General features: G+C 39.3%; 1 protein-coding gene across 1 annotated transcript in view; it reads right to left on the reverse strand.

The window, feature by feature from the left end:
• Nucleotides 1-20,869, reverse strand: part of cacna1bb (calcium channel, voltage-dependent, N type, alpha 1B subunit, b) — a 102,473-nt gene that overhangs the window by 59,268 nt on the left and 22,336 nt on the right. The window contains exons 5-7 of the mRNA XM_079486355.1: nucleotides 5,367-5,458; nucleotides 5,121-5,273; nucleotides 3,230-3,417 (exon numbers count right to left, since the gene is read on the reverse strand). Coding sequence (XP_079342481.1) covers nucleotides 3,230-3,417; nucleotides 5,121-5,273; nucleotides 5,367-5,458 — 433 coding nt within the window. The remainder of the gene's footprint in view (nucleotides 1-3,229; nucleotides 3,418-5,120; nucleotides 5,274-5,366; nucleotides 5,459-20,869) is intronic.

A 20,869-nucleotide genomic window follows, 5' to 3' on the forward strand; every position in this document is an offset into this window, starting at 1 on the left:
TTTCTAAAAACATAGACATTTTAGGCGACGTAATACCGTATCTGTGAATGAAGCATTTTGAGAAAAAAGCAATAGCATTCAGCAGACAAAGGTAGGTAACACGTAGACTTAACTACTTGTTGTATAAAATAAATATGACTTTGAGGGTCTTTTTTAAACCTCTTCAAACCTACTGTGGCAATGTAATGGGAGGGTGGGGATCTTTTCAAAGGAAAGGCCTCAGCTGGATTTACCACTGAGCATACCTGTTTGAAAAAAGTCACCGCTCACCACTGGTATACAGCAGACTGTCTGCGCATACAATACACTGAGGAATTTCACTCCTAATTAAGCAACAGTGAGTTGAGCAGAATGTACTATATGAGTTCCCAAGAGGGATGATGGGGAGGAGAGATCCGTGTGAAACAGTCATTGTTCGGTACCCAGAGGATGTTATCTATTGTCCCTTCCGCTGATGAGGGAATAACTCAGGGAATTGCACTTCCCTGGCAAACCAAAGCAATTTATCACTACAGCATGTAAGACTGCACCATCCCCTTAAAATCTACACATCACAAACGGAAACATGAAGACATATATTTGACTCGAAAAGTGATTCTTGTTTTTTTAATGGATGTGTACAATAAATGCCGTTTTATCAGCAATGCCAGCTTACCTTTCTAAATCACTTTCTAAATAATCCGTCAGATCGGCGAGCTAAAGCGTCACTAATCTGTGAGTCTTCACAGGGAGATAAATATGACTTGTACAAGCCATTCTGTCATCATTTATTTCTCACTCTAAATAGGAAACTGAAATAATAAAGACAAAGCACGCACAACACCCCTTTACGTGCATTCTTTTAAAGTCACTCTAATCAATTGCATCCAAAAGAGAGAGAGAGAGAGAGAGAGAGAGAGAGAGAGAGCGAAAGAGAGAGCGAGAGAAATAGAAATCCAATATACTCCATCCAGCCCCTGACAGACTATTTTTAAAGATGTTTAATGAGCACAGGAATTTGTCTGACAACTTGTGATGGCTGTCTGACAGGGTCAAGGTGCACGAACGGCTGGTGACTCAGCTCGCGCTAATGAGATCTGAAATACACGTATTACGTGTACACACACACACACACACACACACACACACACTACAAAAATAAAAATACAGCAGATGATTGTCAGCATAACATCAAGAAGAACATCAGCTCGTCCTCAGCCATTCCATTAAAGACATTATTACAGCCCTGGTGGAGTCGACCGTTTCATAAACCCACTTTACTTCCTTATTAGTTATAACTATCAAACAGAAGTCGTGCTCATTTCAATGAAGACATCCAGAAAACTGACATTTGAAATTCTGAAACTTTATATAAAAAAAATCACATCCTATTAATGTCCCTTAGAAAACCAATAAACCCTGAAAACAGTACACACGATATAGCACTTTGTGGATACAACAAATATTTCTGCCTTTAGTTATTAGCAACATGTAAACTCACTACAGAGTGTAACTTCACTACACAGGATCTAGCCAGTAAAAGTTTTTCAAATTAGATGAAACAGGTTGTATTAAACACCTAGCTGTGTTCATAAAGCATAATAATAACATGATCACGGTTTCGCAGTGCTGGAGGAAAGTCCGAAATGTACGCCATGATTCTCACTTCTTGATGTACAGTAGTTCATTCTTTATTCCAAAATTAAACAGCATTTAAATCGTCCACTTTATCTTTAGCAGTTGGGTAGACCTGTTTCAATCTCAATCATTTCTCCCCGGTTCTTTTCTCCGTTTAAAAAAGGTGTCCCCAAAAAGACGGCGTGAAAGTAACTGAACACACACTTGCTAATGTGCTGCTTCTGGGGCAGATTTAGAACTTATGATGAACAATATGAATTCATTTACACTCTATTTGTCACCAATTATAGCTCAATGCTTATCAATGCTAATAGATTTACAATTGCAGTCATTCGTCCATGACATTATAAATAACTCTGCGTGAAATAAGTTTCAAGGCCCTGGGCTAAAAGCAGCCGATTACCTACAAGCTCCGGTAGTTACAAATTGACACTGAAATGATGAACCTGACTCTCACAGAGACCTGTTTACAGGAAAAGCATTCTCAGAAAAGATTCTGCCATACCAGTCTGTGGTGTCATGTGGCCTGAATTCCAAGTCGACACATTTACACGCGTTTATCCTCTGTGTGAAAAACCTCAGAACAGTGATTGCGGAGCAAAAGGAAAGATTGTAAAGGAACTGAAAGAAAGATAGCGAATTTCGGCTTGCAGCGTACAATTGGAGTTCATCTCAACATCATTTTTCTCACATTCTGTGACAGGGAAACAGTGTGGTAACAATGTGGCATATGTTGCCCAACACCATGCTCTGGCAGCGTGCACAGATTTGTAAACTGTGAGGTGATGGGTGTCATTCAGCAAGCCTGAGTCGACACTCCCTGGAAACATCACTGACTGTCGGGGAACCACAGAGAGTCCAGTACAAGCGATGTCTTTATAACGGCTGACCTGTGGTTAGAACAGATGGTTCTTATGTAGACACGGGGGTCCGATGTCAAAAGGTCCTATATTCTGTGAACATGTCTGTTTGCATATGTTATTTGACTGCGTGCAATTAAACAGCAACATTCTATCACTATGTTTTCACATCAGCAACAGATTCGGCAGCCTTGCGGAAAGACGGTCTCTTGAGTTCAACACTCAGACAAGCAGAACACAGACTGTCAGATGTTTTGAAGCACGATGCAAAAGTCAGAAAGTTTCAGAGTTGTGAGGAATTCTAAAGTAAATAAAGAATGACGACTTAATGAAGAATTAGAATATAAGGAAAAATAATAAAAATATTTAGTAGGAATCCTGTATACTTATTAGTACTATAGTAAACTGTGGTAACAGTTCTAGATAATATAGTGGTTATCAATTTACAGAATACTGTAGCATGCTTTAACAAAGTGTAGAAATTACTATGATATACTACAGTATACGGTCATTTACTGTAATGGTCCACACAACAATAGTAATTGAGATGTGCTTAGAATTTGCATATACTGTATACATAATGTGTATGTCTCTGTTGAATTTCTGTGAATTGCAATTCAGTAAATCCCTCTTCCTCTCATTCCAGTTCAACATCCTGTGGCCAATCTAAATACAAACTCATAAACTGACCAATGTGTAGCGATCGCTGAGTGTGCAAGGAAAGTTGTCAGATGCAGATGACAGCTACTCACGTGATAAAGCACATCAGTCCATCCTTCCATGGTGATGCACTGGAAGACTGTGAGGATGGCGAAAAGGATGTTATCAAAGTTTGTGATGCCAAAGTTGGGTCCTTTCCAATACCCCCTGCACTCTGTTTCATTGGGACATGTTCTTGAAGGAGTCTCTGTACCGCATGGATAATCACCATCCCGTTCTCCTAAACACACACGCGAACAAACACAAACCACTATTTCAGGCAAAGGAAGTACAGAAAAGTAAAATAAACAGAGTAACACTGAATGCAGAGACATGACAATGGTATACCCTCTCCAGCTTCTGTCACAACATGAGAAAGGAAAGACCCTATCTCACTGAACTCCTTGTCCAGGCCCTGGTGATCTCAAGGTTGGACTACTGCAATGCTCTCCGCGCTGGTCTTCCTACAAAGGCTATCAAGCCACCCCAGCTGGTTCAAAACGCAGCGGCACGCCTCGTCTTCCAACAGCCCAAAAGGACTCGTGTGACACCCCTTTTCATCTCTCTCCACTGGCTACCCGTTGAAGCCCATATCAGGTTCTAGTCACGGAAGCTTGGATCAAAATGATGTACACCAACCTCTTCTCTCAACAGGTAGAGGTCTGGCTTTTGTTGAAACTAGTAACCTTGTATGTGCACCAATTGTATAATTGATCCTGTATGACATATCGCTTATTGCTCCTTGAACTCTTTTAAAGTCGCTTTGGATAAAAGCGTCTGCTAAATGACTAAATGTAAATACATCAACACATAGCTCCACTTTCTACGTATTCACCCATTCTAACTTGGTGACACACACACACACAGTGTGTTTAATATATTTAAGCATTATTACTGAGATCAATGGGTTTATGTATTTGAATAGCAAATTAGTGAGACCACCCTCTCCGAGCCAGTCAGGATTTCTCTCTCTCTCTCTCTCTCTCTCTCTCTCTCTCTCTCTCTCTCTCTCTCTCTCACTCACTCTCTCTCTCTCTCTCCCCCTCGCTCTCTCTCTCTGTCAGGCATAATAGCACCTGCTGATGTTGCTGATTGAGGGGTGAAGCAGCCAGCAGCTGCGCACATGTTAGCGGCTCAGTCGAAACCTCATTACTAACACCAGCTAATTACACACACTGTGTTACACTCAAATAACACACACACACACACACACACACACACACACGGTACATTAATGGCCTGTCAAGCGCCCTCACACCGTGGACGCGCAAATATGGTACATAAATACACAAACATGCACACACTCGGCCTCAGCTGCCACGGCAGAGCTCATGTGCTCATCTTCAAGAGCCATACTGTGCAGATGCAAGAGGCCGCAAGAAATATTTCCACGCTCACGTGTGTAATAGTATCAGACTCATGTGATACACGACCGTTACAATACTTCACAGCATCGCATCAAAAAATCTATCGAACAACAAATGACTGTTTTCCTTAGGAGAGACACAAATGAAGAGTTAGTTATCTCAAACAGAGATAACTAAGTTTAACCTGTTGTTTTATTGTGCATTCCAATGAATGTCAATCAAACTGCAGTTGGTTTGTTTAAATTTAAGCCATAATAACTCAATAATACAGCACAACTAACACAATAAAAACATGAAAACATAAAAAATAATATGATTTTTGAGTTCTCTTCAAATACAGAAGAAAGAGAGACTTTAAAAACATGCATGCAATGGCAAACATTAAAAAGCAGCAGTTTGTAAATGCGAGAGCCTCGTTTTACCTTAAGCGGACTTTCTGTTCATTTATTTAGAAAGAGTAATCATGAAGATTCACATTAGGTGCAGGGAGAGTAAATACTATCAGCGAGGTGGAAATCTGAAATAACGGTCTCTTTCTACTGTAATATATGATTTGTGGTTTCTGAAGTAAACATACCTGTCTCAATTTTAAAGCAAGTGAAGTGGAACTTTCCCATGTAAAACTCCACACCAATGATAGCGAACATGACAATGGCAAAGAAGAGCAGCAGACCAATCTGAAGAAGAGGAACCATCGCCTTCATTATAGACTTTAGTACGACTTGAAGACCTAAAGTGACAGAGAGAGATTTATTTACAGGTGTTGATGATCAATATTTCACATTAATAAAAGCGGCAGTGTTCTTAACCATCAGATACGTACTCGGAATTCCTGACACCAGTTTGAGGGGTCTCAGCACTCGAACGGCCCGCAGTGTCCTCAAGTCAAACTGCGAGCCCAGGGTGGTTAAGATTCTGTAACACAAAAACATTTCTCAAATCATTACATTGGTTTCCGCAGTCATAAATATATTTACATCGATTGGTTGTTTCATCATGTGACATGATTAATTATTGTTTTTATTAAATTATCATCTTAATGTTTGCATCATGTGTACACTTTCTTCTGCATTAAACTCAAATTCCCTGTGTGTGTAAACATACTTTTGTAATAAAGCTCCTTCTGACATGTTCATTTATTTACACCCCTTTAGAAAATGAAACATTTGAAGAACATGTGATTTTTATGTTTTATTTGTATGAAACTATGGTAGGGACAGGCGCACACGTCTCAAGAGGTCTTGCGTGGCTAGTCCCCCACTACATCACAGATGAATCTACAAAAATGTACCACACCTTATATTCCTTTATTTTCACATCAAATGTACATTGACACTGTATCTGTAACTGGATCACACATCAGGTCAGTGACTCAAACAGAGATAATAAATAAACCGTTATAACACAACTGCTGTACACGAAATCTCTGAAGCACTGAACACGTGCCACTGACAGTTTGTGTGCGGGTGTGTGTGTTCTGGGAAATCAGCATAACCTAATCTAATCTAATCCCATCATCACAGTGGCAATGCCTATCTGACAGCCATTAGATGTTGCCAAGGCGATGCGGCTGCCTGGCGTTCAGCGCATGAGCCTGTGTGTCCCTTCAGGAGCCCTGGAGCGGAACCAACTGTACGCTGCTCCAGTGTGCGTGTTAATATTATCAGTGTCAATAATGGCAGTTTTTAATTGAATTTATTACTTGACACACATACTGTATTATTGCATCACATTTGCTGAGAAACGTTTCTATCCCAATTTAACATGCAAAGTAAGCCGTTCATAAGCCGATTTTACTAAAGTGTACACCGTGGCGCTATGAAACATTGTTTCATTGTCCTGAACAGCCTGACACACCAACATTTTTCTCCACCAATAGAGTAACATCTGTTTGCTCGTCCGATGGCAAATGGAACTGTTCAGAAAAACTTTTTAAAGCATTTTTGCAATTGTATAGTATTTGGTGTCTGTATTGCTGCAGAAATAACACGCTTTTCCTTTAAGGCAGTTCCTTCAGACTTGAACTCCCACAGTAAGCAAAATCCTTATAATGGGTGCATGAGGATTTTTAATCATATTCTTTATAATTAATCTTCCTGAAATAACACCCCCTGCCCCGACACCCTTAGCTAACACAGCACTAAATGTGACTGCAGCAGGCAAAAGCTACGGTAACAGTTATTCAGTTTGGCAGAAGAGCATCTTTCTTCACCAAAAAAATGATCTGATTTACAGAAAACCTCAAAACACAAGGAAGAATATGAGGAGAAATTGAGGCTAAAGGAGACAAGGCGGCGGCAGGGTTGAGCAGATATGCCCCATTACATACGACAGAGCCGCTTGCCGTGACACCCCCGCAATCTATCTATCCTCACCAACCAAAGACAGAGAGGAGGAGGAAAAAGAAAATAAACATGAAAGAAAAGTTATCCAAAGTTTTTTCTGCAAGTTCTCCTTTTCCAGCAAATCTGTCTGTCTGTCTGTGTGGACACAAAAGCACCCTCTGCTGGACAAGAGAATTACAGCCGTGAAATGTGCTCATGTAAAATTTAAAGATGAAAACAAAAAGAACGGCACATCAAACAGAGATGTAATTCACAGGCAGTACACGCCAGGGGCTGTAACATATTTTGACAGACAACATACACACATTTCATATACTATGATGAAATATTCATAGATTAGTTGATGGTTCTGACTTGTTTGGTATTGAGCAAACATCCCATATATTTTCTTGTTAGTTTCACACCATAAAATCGATAGGTCAAGAATATGAATTCAAAGTATGAGGCAGGTATTATCAAATAGTATATACATTTATAGTGCAAATCCATTACTAACAACAACAAAATCCACACGATTCATTAAATCAAACTAATATTCTTTCATATTTTGTAAATGTAGAATGGCGGCCAGCAACATCTGAGAGATTTTTAATTTCCTGCTCCTCGATGTCAGGATATATCTTTACACGAGGTCACTAACTCTGGCCAAGAAAATATCACTGGGAACAATATCTGCTACAGAATTGGTCATAATCTCTTACACACACATGCTTACACATCCTCTGAAGCACATAAACAAAAACAAAGCTGGTTAGCCAGTTTTTATCTTTTCATTAAAAAAACATCAGTGCATCCTTACAAAAAGAGAAACTAAATGTCTATCTCTGCCGGCAAATGATATTCTTAATATTTAAAGGTAAATTATGGGCCGCTACTCACTAAATGTCATTTTAAGATCCATTTATGATTTAACAAACACATTTCTCAAACATTTCTCTTGCCATAAGATTAGGGTTAGGGTTAGGTGGTCCCGCCCCCAACTCATGTCATTGGATGAGCGTACGTAGCGGTGTCACAGAACGTAGTCATATAACGTTTTTGAACGACATGGGGGTGAATATATTATGACAGAATTTTCATGTTGGGTGAACTAACGCTTTACGTTGGAAATGAGAAAACATCTATTTTCATAAATCCTTGTACTACTGAGAGCACTGACTTGAAAAAACTCCTGCAACTTCACAAACGAAAACAAAAATGTAAATGAGCTTGGACTTGCAGTGACATAACCAGAATGGAGACAATAGATATCAGAATAAGTTTGCACGGCTGTTATTTAACAGAGTCAAACCAGAACGAAGCAGTCAGGGGTGGACTGTTGGTTTGAAAGCGTGGCAGAGAACTACACAACGGTGAACTGTAAAAATGACTGACAGCTACTGATTTTCTCCCCTCCAGGGGCGAAGGGCAGCTGACTTCTGCTGAATGAGCCGTGTTGAAGCCGGTGCTACAAACACGCGAGAGGGAATTCTCACCCTCAGCGGGGCACTGTGCTGTAATTACTGTTACGCTCAGACACAGCAGTGCAATTGAGTTTTTCACAAGTCTCAGAAAGAGACTTATTCTTCTCAGATCATCCTGTAGTGTCTGAAGAGAGCAGTCAGCCTCCCGGCCTCAGCAGAGCAAGTGAGAACTCAAGACCGAGATCGAGAAAAAAAGGATGAGTGTCCTGTTTATATAGAATAAGTTATAACTTTAGCTAGCCCTGATAGAAAATGTATTTGATTTGATCGGATTTCTTTTTCCTCTCTCTGATGGTAAAGGAATATAACAAATACGCTTTAAAAACAAACACTCTGAACTTCTTTCTATAAAAAAGTAGAAAATGTGTACTTGGGAGATGAAAATGAAATTTTATCATTCACAATCTCTTAATGGTAAGTCTTACTCCGTTTTAATGCGATTAAAGCCATGAAAGGTGTTTCTTGCTAAATGTTGACCCCAATTGAATCAGTTCATTTGGAGAAAAAAGTGCACAGCGTCCATCAGTTCAGCATTCAGTGAACGGAATCGGCCATGTCTCTCCGTATTACTCGCTACACTTCTGCTTTCTTTATTCCACGTTAAGATGTCAAAGCCTAATCAAAGTGGCAGAGGTCAAAGTTCAACATCAGAGCTTTGATCAGATGCTGTCCAGGGGCACATGGCCTCCGTGGACGGGTGTATCAGACTGCCAGCTGGGGGATGCATTGTCAAGACACCCATGAACGGAGCGTGAATGAAGTCATCTTGTCTGCCACAAGGCACCGACATCATACAGAGTGCTTTAATGGCTTACAGACAATAGACACACAACACAATCACACAAACACAGCGGCCTGCCGCACTGCAGCAATTACAATCATACAGAGACGCACGTGTCACATTAAAAAGCATCAACCACAAACAACTGAAGTGCAGTGCATTACAGCATTACACACTGTACTGTGCATATCTAAATGTATGTAAACACATATATAGGATGCTGTTTTAAGTAAATAAATACAGCTCTTTGTGATACAACATCTCCAGTCCCCATTCACTTTCATGTTATGGAAAAAAGAAGCCACCACATTCCTTATAACATTCTCCGGTTGTGTTTAACAGAAAATAAATGTTAAAAAAATGCGTCGAGTAACTTATTCCGTGTTTCTCGTGTCATTTTTGGAGGTCAACATCTTCAGTCCCCATCCACTTTTATATAATATAGAAAATAGTAGCTAGAAGCATTTCTTATAACATTGAACGCTTGTGTTTAACGGAAAATACATGTTAAATCGAGTAACTTTTACACTATCCTGTGCTTTTTAAGTCATTTTTGGATGACTTAAAACACCACCAATCCCCATCCACTTTCAAATTATATAATATATTAGCCAGAAGCATTCCTTCAAGTTGTGTTTAACAGAATGCAACAAGCACTATAACATACAGATTTACAACAATGCTGAGTAAATTATAGAATGCTTATTTTGGGGTGAACTGTTTCTTTGAACACATCATTGCACTCATCCAGTCATCCTTCACTTAATGGCAGCACTGTAATATGTGCTTTTATTCTCGGTGGTCTTTAGCAAAGATAGCAATGCCTCAACGGAGACAAATCTGGCACTTCAACTTAAAAATGCTGCTATAATATCCCAATTACCACAAATCAATTGACAGTCTAAAAGTTACATCATCAACCCCTCCTATTATCTTTTCACTTTTATTTTCTGCAAAAGACAATGGGTTTAATAAAAACTGCCCCTTTAAAATGTCCCCTGATTCAACTTTATCAACTTTGTGTGACAAACCTGCCAAATGACCAAGTAAAAAGTCAAAATAAACAAAATATGATATTAAATTGCATGCAAAGCCCTTATTTTTCAAACCTAACACTATCCAGCAGCAACATGAGCAGATTAAGTTTGAGAAGGTAAAGTCTTTATTGGATTTTCTTTCATCATTTACTCACCCTCTTGTCCTTTCAAACATATAACTTTCTTTTTTTCTGCAGAACACAAACGAATGTATTTTGAAGAACAACACTGGATCCAATTGACAACTCTTAATATCTTCTTTGGGGTGGTCCATGGAAGAAGTAAGTCATAGTGGTTTTAAACAACATGAGGGTGAATAAATGATGACAGATTTGTTTTATGTATTACCTTTCTAATGCCGTGTCCACAAACGGCCACTGACATCTAGAATATGGTACAAACCAAAAGTGGTTTGAGAAAACTCTCAGCCCCAGATCTAGACAAATAGTTTTTATTTTCAAAAAGTGTGAGTTTGTTCTTACAGTAGGCCCCTTGACAAAAAGCACGTTTGTGGTGAAGTAAAGCTGTGGTCCTGGGAGGAATGCATTGAGCATCATTATCTTATTACAGGCCCCAGTGCTCAGGTAAACAGGACAGGATGAGAGCAATTTAAAAGGATTGGCTGACCACACCATACTGGCAAAACAACGGCCCGCTGCCGGGCACAGGAGCTGAGCGGAGTAGAGGGGGGTGGAGAGGAGCTGCATGATTTCATCTGGATCGAAAAAATATGTCAGCAAGACTTCAGCATGTCTTAGGGTAATGAAATGTTTGGATGTAATCCCAGGTATGTGTGCAAAACGTAAATAAAACGTAAGATTTCATAATAATTTTTTGAAGGAAAATACAGTAGTGTAAGTGTGGGGACACATTTGAGTGCAATACATTTACAATAGAAGCAAATGGAACAACATAAGTACAACTAAATGCATAAGTGCAGTAAAAAATGGTCTCATATAGACTACCACAGTATACAAAGCGTTTTTGTTTTGTTTTTGACAGAAAGAGTAGAAAAGAAATGGAAGTCAGAGCAAATCGGTCAGGTGTTGACAGAAGAGATGTGTTTTCAGCAGATTCTTGTAGCTGTGGGCAGATCATTCCACAGGTGTGAAACAGATCCAGAGAAGGTACGTAAGAGTAACTTTTTCCATTTTTGAGATGGCACCACAAGACGTTGTAAGCTTGCACAGTGCAGGGATCTGGCGGGTACATAAGTCTGTATTAGCGAGTGCTGATTGCTGATGTGCCACTGATGCATCATGGGTAATTGTGCATGCACAGCTGGAACAGCAAAACCATGCCGAGTGTAAATTGCACCCGTCTCAATCTATCACACAAGTCTGCAAATGTCCACTTGTTAGAGAAACAATTTGCATTGATAACCAAAATGTATGTGAAGGTCTTCTTGCTTCAGTTTGCTCATAATGAAAATTATTGCTCAAGCACGTACAACATAGTGAAAAAAATGGCTCAGTATAAATACTGTAATAAGCTAAACGAATAAATGAATAAATAACACATGCAAATATTTGGCTAAACCGTTCATTTAGCATACTTTCTAGTCATAATTTAGTTATGAACAAAATCAACATTTCATTTCACCAAGCGTTTCCCGATGCATCATAGGATTGCCTCCTAACTAAAGAATCATGTGATCCTGTCCTAGAAACTGGTCAAAATAAGGTTAAGCAGATACCAGCACAAGGATTCGGGCTGCCAACATAGGCCGCTCACTAAGATTGAGCCAATTAAAGACACATATGGCAAAAGGAGATTTACATGCACTTCAACACAACCTCTTCACTGTAATGTGAAATGAAACATTCTGTCATTAGAAAGGGCCACACAAACGTAAACCGGATCCGGCAAGCATCTGTTCAATTACACACCAACCCTCAAAGTGCCTGAAAGAGGACCCACCAATCAGCCGAAATCCAGCCCGGATGTGTCTCCCCAGCTGTGCTCCTCAAAGCTGTTTTCATTTGGAGCTCAATTTGTCAGAACGCTTAGATAGGACCACTGAAGAGATGCTCATATCATCTAAAAACTGGAAATTCTAGAGAAAATATTCAGATGGAAATGTATGTCAAAATCAAAACGTATCTTCTATATCTATAGACCATTTTACAAGACATACACAGCACTTGTACGCTCGCTTTTAAAAAACAGAAACAGAAAGTGATCCTGGACCAGTGTTGTTAACGTCTTGCAAAATGGTCTATATATTATGTGCATGCATTAAAACTCTCTCTAAATGTGCATGTCCCACCCACCAAAAATAACAAAACCCAGGCCCTTCTATACACCCAAACATTTTTAACATGAAACCTGTGCACTAAAAATGTGAGAAAAATCGTGGACTGAAATAAAGAGACAAGACAAAAAGGTGGCAGCAATACGCTGTGAGGTCTAAAGTTAATCGCTGAGAGCTGGTAGACACTTGGAAACAAATAGACCCTCATTCAGCGAGACAAGAATATCTCATTGTTTGGACTTGCGAGGCAGCTGGGTCCTCTCCTTTGAATCCGTTCAGTAAAGTAATACAAGACAAAAAAACCATTTCCTCAAGCGGTAGTTGTGGTTGTTTCGTTCTTATCTTTTGTCCTCATGTTTTCGCAAAACAAAGTACCTTAAAAAAGCCAATACGGGATATGGGGGTGAGCGAACAATGATGTAGTACTTTCCATTTAAAGCCGATAACCTGCATATTGACTGGTGACCTGTGACATGAAACTACCAAATCACACTGTCCCAAAGGAACACTATGCAAATAAGGGAAAAAGACGTCGTAAAATTAAGTCCATATTGAAGCATAAACCCTTGCCAAGAAATCCCAGCATGTTTTACCCTGATAAACCAGACAGAACACAAGCAAATATTGACTCTTACTGTAAGCCTAGTACGGTTTTACAACAAGTTATAATCCTTACGCCCGCAAAACGCTAAATAAATAACTCGGAATCCATTCTTTAATACAAACAGCCTACGGTGTAAAAAAGGCCCAACACGATCTCATTTTGAGAATCCCAATAGCCGCTCAGATAAAGTCTACAATTCATTTCCTGTGCCACAGGTCGCAACAAACATTGAAGCCACACATATGACTCACTCCATCTTCCTGTCAAAGAATTGATCTCTTTCCTCGTCGTGAACACTACACGTGAACAGGGCCGGCAGAATAACACTGAAGTGTCATATTGGTATTTCTTTATCCGTTTAACCGCCTTCTTAAGAGACAGAATCTTCGCACGCAATCGTTGCAACACGTCATCCACATTAATATAGACAAATGTACAGCTTTCCTTGACACAGGGTAAACCTGGGAGCCTTTAGTAAACAGATTTTCATGTTTTATCGAACAACCAAGACATGAAACGTCACTAATGATCCATACGTGATGACTACACTTGGCACTAAAATGAAACAAAACAGTTTGAAGAGCTCATTGCATCATGACAAACGACAAAGTCACAATGTCGAAAACATTATAAAAACATCCTTCCCCTGCATAAATGTTTTTCTTTACTTGCCTCTGTAGTTTCCCTTACGGAAACAGTAGCGAGGTTATTTTAAACCCGCACGCTTTATGGAAGCTTGAATCTTTCAGTTTCGATCTCGCTTCAGTGAACCCGTGCGTCTCGTTCAGGTCTCAGGTCAATGAAGCATCGACTGCTGAGAGACCCTGGGGCGGTACGTTTGAGAAAACATCTTTAGGCATAATGAGAATAATTATTCTTTGAAATGGACGGATCGTAATTTATTTACCACGATGATGTAGGAACGGATGGTTTGGCAGCTGATGGATCTCTTTTTGACGTTCACCGCTCAAGGAAGGGGCGTAATGCGATGAGCTGAGCTGACTGCTCATCGGTGCGCTGGCAGGATGAGAAATTACATGCAGTTTGATTCAACTTCGATTGCACTTTGCGACCTCGTTGTGGGGAGAAGTGGGTCTGACGGCTTAGCGTTTAAGTACGCAATCGATTCCCGGTAGTACCGCTACAAATTTCACCTACACTTTAGTTATTTTATAAACTCACAGTGTAACTAGATGGGACATTTAACAATTTTGTCTAATGATAAAGTAATTAACTTTTGGGTTGACCCTGTAAATTGTGTTGACATTCCATTTAGCCTCGGCTTTATTTCAAGCTCTCGTGTATCACACACAACATGATTGTTAATGCTAGTTTTCCAGCCTCCGCTAGTGTTCAGATCGACTTCTCCCATCCTCACCAGCTACAAAATGCTCAAAAAAACGATCAATACAAGTTAACCTAACCAGCTTGTTTAATATTATAATATTAATGAATGTTCAGAATGATCTACTGTACCGCTAGCATAGTGACAGTGTATAGCTCAAGTGATTTTATTATAATAATTCACACTATTGGCAGATAGTTTAAAAACAGTCGATGATCAGGTCCGATACACCCTGTCAATCAAAGGAGAACAAACATTTTAATGAATTTGTGCTCTGTATTTAGAAAATATTACGAAACATCACTAGTTTGATGTTCAATATCAATTGAACATCATTATTTGAATTTTTCACATTCAGAAAGTTAAGAAATATCTATTAAGTTTTCAGAATCTGAACAACTGCCAAATTATTTACAATATTATCATATGTGGAAAAATTAACACATTATCAATAATTATGTTTTTTTATTTCACGGTTATTGACAAAACCAAGATATTGTGACACCCCTACATTAACTCTTCGGAATAAATTAAGCAAATTCAACTTATTTTTATACAGCAACTCAAAATGTAAAAAGTAAGTAAGTAAGTAAGTAAGTAATAAAAAAATGAGCTTTTTCATATGGTAATCTCATATCCCAGATGGTGTTTATTAGAGTTGAGCCAGATACTCGGCTGAAACGAGTATCCGGTACGGATAAAGCATATTTGCCGAGTACAAGTATTATACGAGTAATACGAGTCAATATCTGTGCTCGGATGGAATAAAAATCCTCATTGGGTAGCTGACTGTGTCTGTGTTCTGTGATAGGCTAGTCACAGCGCCCCTCCCTTACACATACAGATTTGCTGTGTCCCGCTCTGCTCACTCAATCACACACAGAACGCTGAGAAGAGAACAGCTCTCTTTCTCTCTCTGTCTCTCCCTCAGTCACTCAGGTTCGCGGGTCTTTTCCGTTAACGTTTAGGGTTTCTTCAGCTTCAGGTTTGTTTTTTATTTCGTTTTTTTTTGCAGTACTTATTAACCAGAAGAGTTCTGGTAAACGTGGGGTTTGTTCAGACGTGGTGCTTGGTAGAACGCGACTAGCGTTGCGTCTCTGCCTGTCTGAAATTTTTCTTCTTTTTTTAACGTCTGCTGACTCTAACCAGTTTTTTGACTTCAAGCAAAAAAATAAAGTAAGTAAGTTAGTGGTATAAAAACTATCTGCTGGTCAACAGAGTTTTTTTTTTTTAACCGTCTGCTGGCTCTAACCAGTTTTTTTACTTCACGCATTGAGTGTCTGACACTTTCTTGCTGTATTTCATAAAAAAATAAAGGAATTAGTGGTATAAAACTATAATATTACAAATTACATACTGGTTAAAGCCCCGCCCCTTCCAAGACAACCCGACCACTTCCTGGCTAAACCCCGCCCACTTCCAGGTTAGGCCCCGCCCCGTCCGAGTACAGATACGGATACAGATAATTCATATGGTTAACAGATACAGATACAGATACAGATAATGCTGTACTCGCTCATCCCTAGTGTTTATTACCACAGGAAAACAAAAGAAGTTGTCGGCATACAATAGTTAACCCTAGATTGCTTTTCCAAACTGAGGGTTTGCTTCAATTTATTTATTTTATGTCATATTGAGTGGCGTTCCACTAAATCGATCTTGACAATAACGTTGAAACTTATACTTCACAAATTCTCTCTCTCTCCTTCCCTACACTTTTATTGTGAGTGTAATTCATTGGCTCTAAAAGAGAAAGCACAAAATAAACTGGATATTACTTCCGGCATTATTTTTTTTAGTAATTTTAGTAAATATCATGATTCAATGATTATCATACTTCTGCATACGATACTCGTTTGGTTAAAATCTGAAATTGTGACAGCCTGACATCGCAAAGTAATTTTTCACCTGATCCTCTTGATCTGAGTCAACCACGTTGCCAGTTTCACACTGTTCCACTGCATCTGTGATCAGGCACTGCTGGCCATTCAAAAATCAGACCGTAAACGGTAAAACCAACAGGTGTCAAATCCCAGTGGGATTCTGACACAATTTCTTTCGGCAAGCTCATTCGTCAAGAGTGAATTGACGTTTTCACGGTCAGATAAGAAAGTGATTTTCAGCTCATTGTTACAGATACTGCAGGTAGCACGAGGGCAAACCGAACACATCTTCACTCATCAAAGCAGACGTTAGTTTTAATGGCTCAAAGCTGCAGTAAATGAGCTAGAAAAACACCACTTGGAAAGATACTTTGAAAGCTGTGGTGCCAGCCGGACAATTCCAATCCAAATGGTCTGCTGTCTGTCGTCTAGCCTTCCAATTACACAGGCCGCACCTTTATCAAACACACACTATCATAAACACAACAGCAGTTAACCTCTACACTATCTTTGTCGTGCACAAAAACACATTTGCATATGTTTACTCTTTCACATCACCGACGGAGCCGTTGTCAGGGACAACCGGTAACACTGACCCCTGCCATGGGGGTCCATCATAAAGCCATCATAAAAACTTCGACCACAACATAGGCAACAAAAATATTTTAGAAATCGTCAGGCAAGAATCATTCTTCAGTAATACCAACGGTACTTTCAAATTATGCATTAGTGAGAAGAGTTATATAGATACTTAAAGGGATAGTAAACCCCAAAATAAATATTCTGTGATCATTTACTCGCCTTCGAGTTCCTTGTTCCTTATCTGTATACATTTCTTTGTTCTGATAAGCACAGAGTAAGATACAGTATGTGGAACAATGCTATGTTGTAACAAAACAGTTCTGGGACCCCATTTTTTGTTCTCCAAAAACACAAAAGAAGACATTTTAAAGAATGTAGGACAAAAAAAACAGTTCTTGGGCACTTTTGCCAACCATTGTCATTTTTCCTACTATGGTAGTCTATCAGGTCCAAGAAATGTTTGGTTACAAGCATTCGTCCAAATATATTTCCTTGTGTTCAACCAAACAAAGACATTTTTACAGGTTTGGAACAGCTAGAGAGTCATTCGTGATAGAATTTTCATTTTTGGGTGAACTGTCCCTTTAAAGTGAATTAATGTTAAAATAATATTGTTTCAAACCTAAAAAATATTTGAAGAATGGACAGTTTTTGTCCCGATTATGACTGGTCAACATTTATTAATTTTGAAATGATTTAGTGTATAACTATTTACAGCTGTAAATGTTTGAACTGCTTATAATTCTGTATAGGAAACCACTAAATCTATGAAATATGATGTAATACACATGAATCTCATACCTGTGCTTGATATGACTATGTGGCCAGCTCTTTTTAATACTCGTTCATCTCTACCCGTCTCGTAGTCTCATTCTGTTTGTGCCTCTATTCTCTTGAAGAACTGGACCTGAAAGAACTCATCATCTCTGGCCAAAGGCACTTCATTTAAGTGGGTCAAAGTTGCCAAAAAATTAACGACACGGCACACACACTTACGCACACACTCCCCGCATGTCTTTTATGACAAGATGTTGATCTCTCTCTGGTATATATGTAGAAGCCAGAAAGTTTGAGATTTTACCCATTTCAGTGATCCTGGACATGCTCTGCTGATCCTAATCCAAACTTTGGACACTTTAAGAATTTCCAAAAAAGTGCTCTGAGATCAGCAGTGAAGACAAAAACGGCAGGTGAGACTACCACAACATTACTTCTTCAATTGACCTGGTAAACCCTATAAATAACAGAAATGTTTATATAATAATGGAGAAAAACATATCATTAACTAGTTAAGATGCATTTGAGATGCGTCTTTGCATTACATTACAGCTACACCACTGAGATGTCTTTCAAAATTCCCCGAGATCCCCCCCAAAAAAAGAAAAACCTAGAATCAAGAGACTAGATTTGAGAAAGATTTGTTTATGCGAAAATACTCAAGCAGACTAAGTTGCAAAGTATACCTAAAGGAGTTTCATTAATTTACATAAGTGCATGTGGTGGAGGAAAGACTTCAATTACTTTCCCAGGGACTGAGATGAGACGGTACAGACAAAGCTTTACACAGGACGAAGAACTTCTCCACCAGAGAAGTAACAAAAGAGCAGTCGCATAAAAAGAGGCTCAGAGGAACAAGGAAACCTGACGTTGTGAGATACGGGTGACAGGCTGATCACAATCAACCACGTTTCAGTAAAAACAAGGGAAAGCAGGAGGAATGATGAGTGTCAGTCATGCACACGTCTGGGAAGATGGATGTGAGAGCCGAAGAGTGACAGCACACTCATTTCAGAAAAGACGACGCTGCTGGGAACATAAAAAAACAAGAAGGGCCGTAAGTAGGAACGGTGGGAAAAGAGCCTTGATTGCTTTTAAATGGCTTGGGACATAGGTATGAACGTATGGTTTAAAAAAGAAAGGCAGACGAAAGGAAAAAATGTACGAGCTTGTCAGTCTATATGTAGTTTAATATACTGTGGTAGATTTGATGCAGTTTCAACGACGATCTGACAGAATACATTTTTATAATCAATTTAGTCACAAGTACAAATTCCATGCCAAGTATAAATACTGTATCCTGTAAGGACTCCCTAAATGAAAATCAAACAAGACCGCAAGGTCCATGATGATTTTCGTACTTAACGCTTGGTACTTGTGTTGCACAGTTGCCTGCAGATAAATCATGTTTTGGAGATGTGTCACGGTGAAAGTGTGCATGTGTGCGTTGCGTGCGAGTGAGGGATAGTGAAATGCAAACCACACTGGAAAAAAGCCACTCTTTGTCACCATAGAAACAAGAAGGCAACAGGACAATGACTCCATCAGACTTGCTGGAGCACAGCAGCACTGAGAAAACAGGAGAAAAACAGGGGTTGGGGGAGAGGACGACAAGAGCGAGAGGGCTGAATCATTGTGAGAAAATTGCATGGAAATCGTTTCGGTTTCTACAGTAGCCCTAAACGGACAAACTGCACTAGAGAGCGCGTTTCACAAATCCTACGACAACATATTTGTCCTGTGAGAGCCGCCGTAGTGCTTCAAAATTTCGCAAACACACCGCTAGATGCAGTTAGCTATCATACACTGGACCTTTAAAAGAGTATGTCGACTACTCCTACTAAAGGCGTTTACAGTACTGGAAGTCATTACTTGAAATTTATAAAACTGCAGTCTGCAATCAGTTTTATGTAAAACTAGTGGTATGCACCAAACTCAACATCAACAGGACACAGATTCTAGAAGAGTGCTTTCAGAGGACATGTAAACGGACAGTCCCTTGAAAATACACGAACAAATCCAATGGGACTACATCAGCCACAGAGCATTATGGGGGTTTTATTTAGATCTGAGCTGGCGCTAACATTTAAATGTCAGGTGAAGAGATGGAAGGACTTGTTGGCATAAAAGCCTAAGGCAAAATATCAAAGAGAGAGAGAGAGAGAGGGGGCATTAAGCAGGCCCGTCGCGACAAGGCAAGCAAACCAAGCAATTGCTTGGGGCCCCGAGCTGGCCTGGGGCCCAAAGACAACAACTGGTTAAGAATAAAACGCAACGACAAACTGAGCGCCCCTTTGACGGTCAATGCAGTAAAGTGCAATGACACTTTTATTGGGATCCCCCTCAAGGGGGCCCCTTTCGTGATCTCTGCTGCCGGCAAAAACAAAACCTCCGTCGGCAGTCATGAAGCGGAATTATGCTTCAGGATCCCAAAAAAGAAAGAAGAGAAAGGAAGAGGAGGATAAGAATAAACAAGATAGTGGTAAGTGATAAATTACACTGGATAAAATAGCTCTTCTTACAAAAATATGTTAGCTAACGTTACCTGTAACCTGCCTGACGGCAAATGCTGCTTGTAACGAACAGTTAGTGCAACTTCGGACGGAATATGGTTACATACTACTGTAATATGTTTTTTAACGGGATAAGGAAGATGCAGATCTGTTCCAGAATCACTGTTTATCGTATTTAATGACATGACATTGCTATAGCTTTGTAATAGGTTTTGATGAAAGTGGCATAACGTTAGCATGCTATACTAACTATTCCACCGTGATGATCTATTTACCAAATGGGGGGGGGTTAGGAAAACCACACAATAAATTCCGTGCATCAAACATTAGCTTGGGATGTTTTTAAGCATTAGTAACCCTTAACAAAGTGTTAGGAATATCTGGTCGTCTATCTATGTAATGTTTATAGATATTTTAAAATGGTTTCTTAAAGGTTTACAAAAAATGTTTAATCATTACCCGATACCTAATATATTATATGATAGATATAATGTGTGTTACAATAAACTGTTAATTTACAGCACTACTAATAATTAGTAAACATATAATTATAATTTCATTGTTTGTTAACAGTAAAAAGACTGTTTGCTAACAGTTAAATGACAGTAAACTAAAGATTAATTAACTATCAATTTACCATCTATTAATGATTGTTATTATTAAGTGTTACCATCTTTTCTTTCTCCCTCAAGGTGCTTTGCTTAAATTTCTCAGCCCTCAGGCTCTTCCTAAGGAGACCTCC

The sequence above is a fragment of the Barbatula barbatula genome (genome assembly GCF_947034865.1).
Source record: "Barbatula barbatula genome assembly, chromosome: 22".
Taxonomy (NCBI): domain Eukaryota; kingdom Metazoa; phylum Chordata; class Actinopteri; order Cypriniformes; family Nemacheilidae; genus Barbatula; species Barbatula barbatula.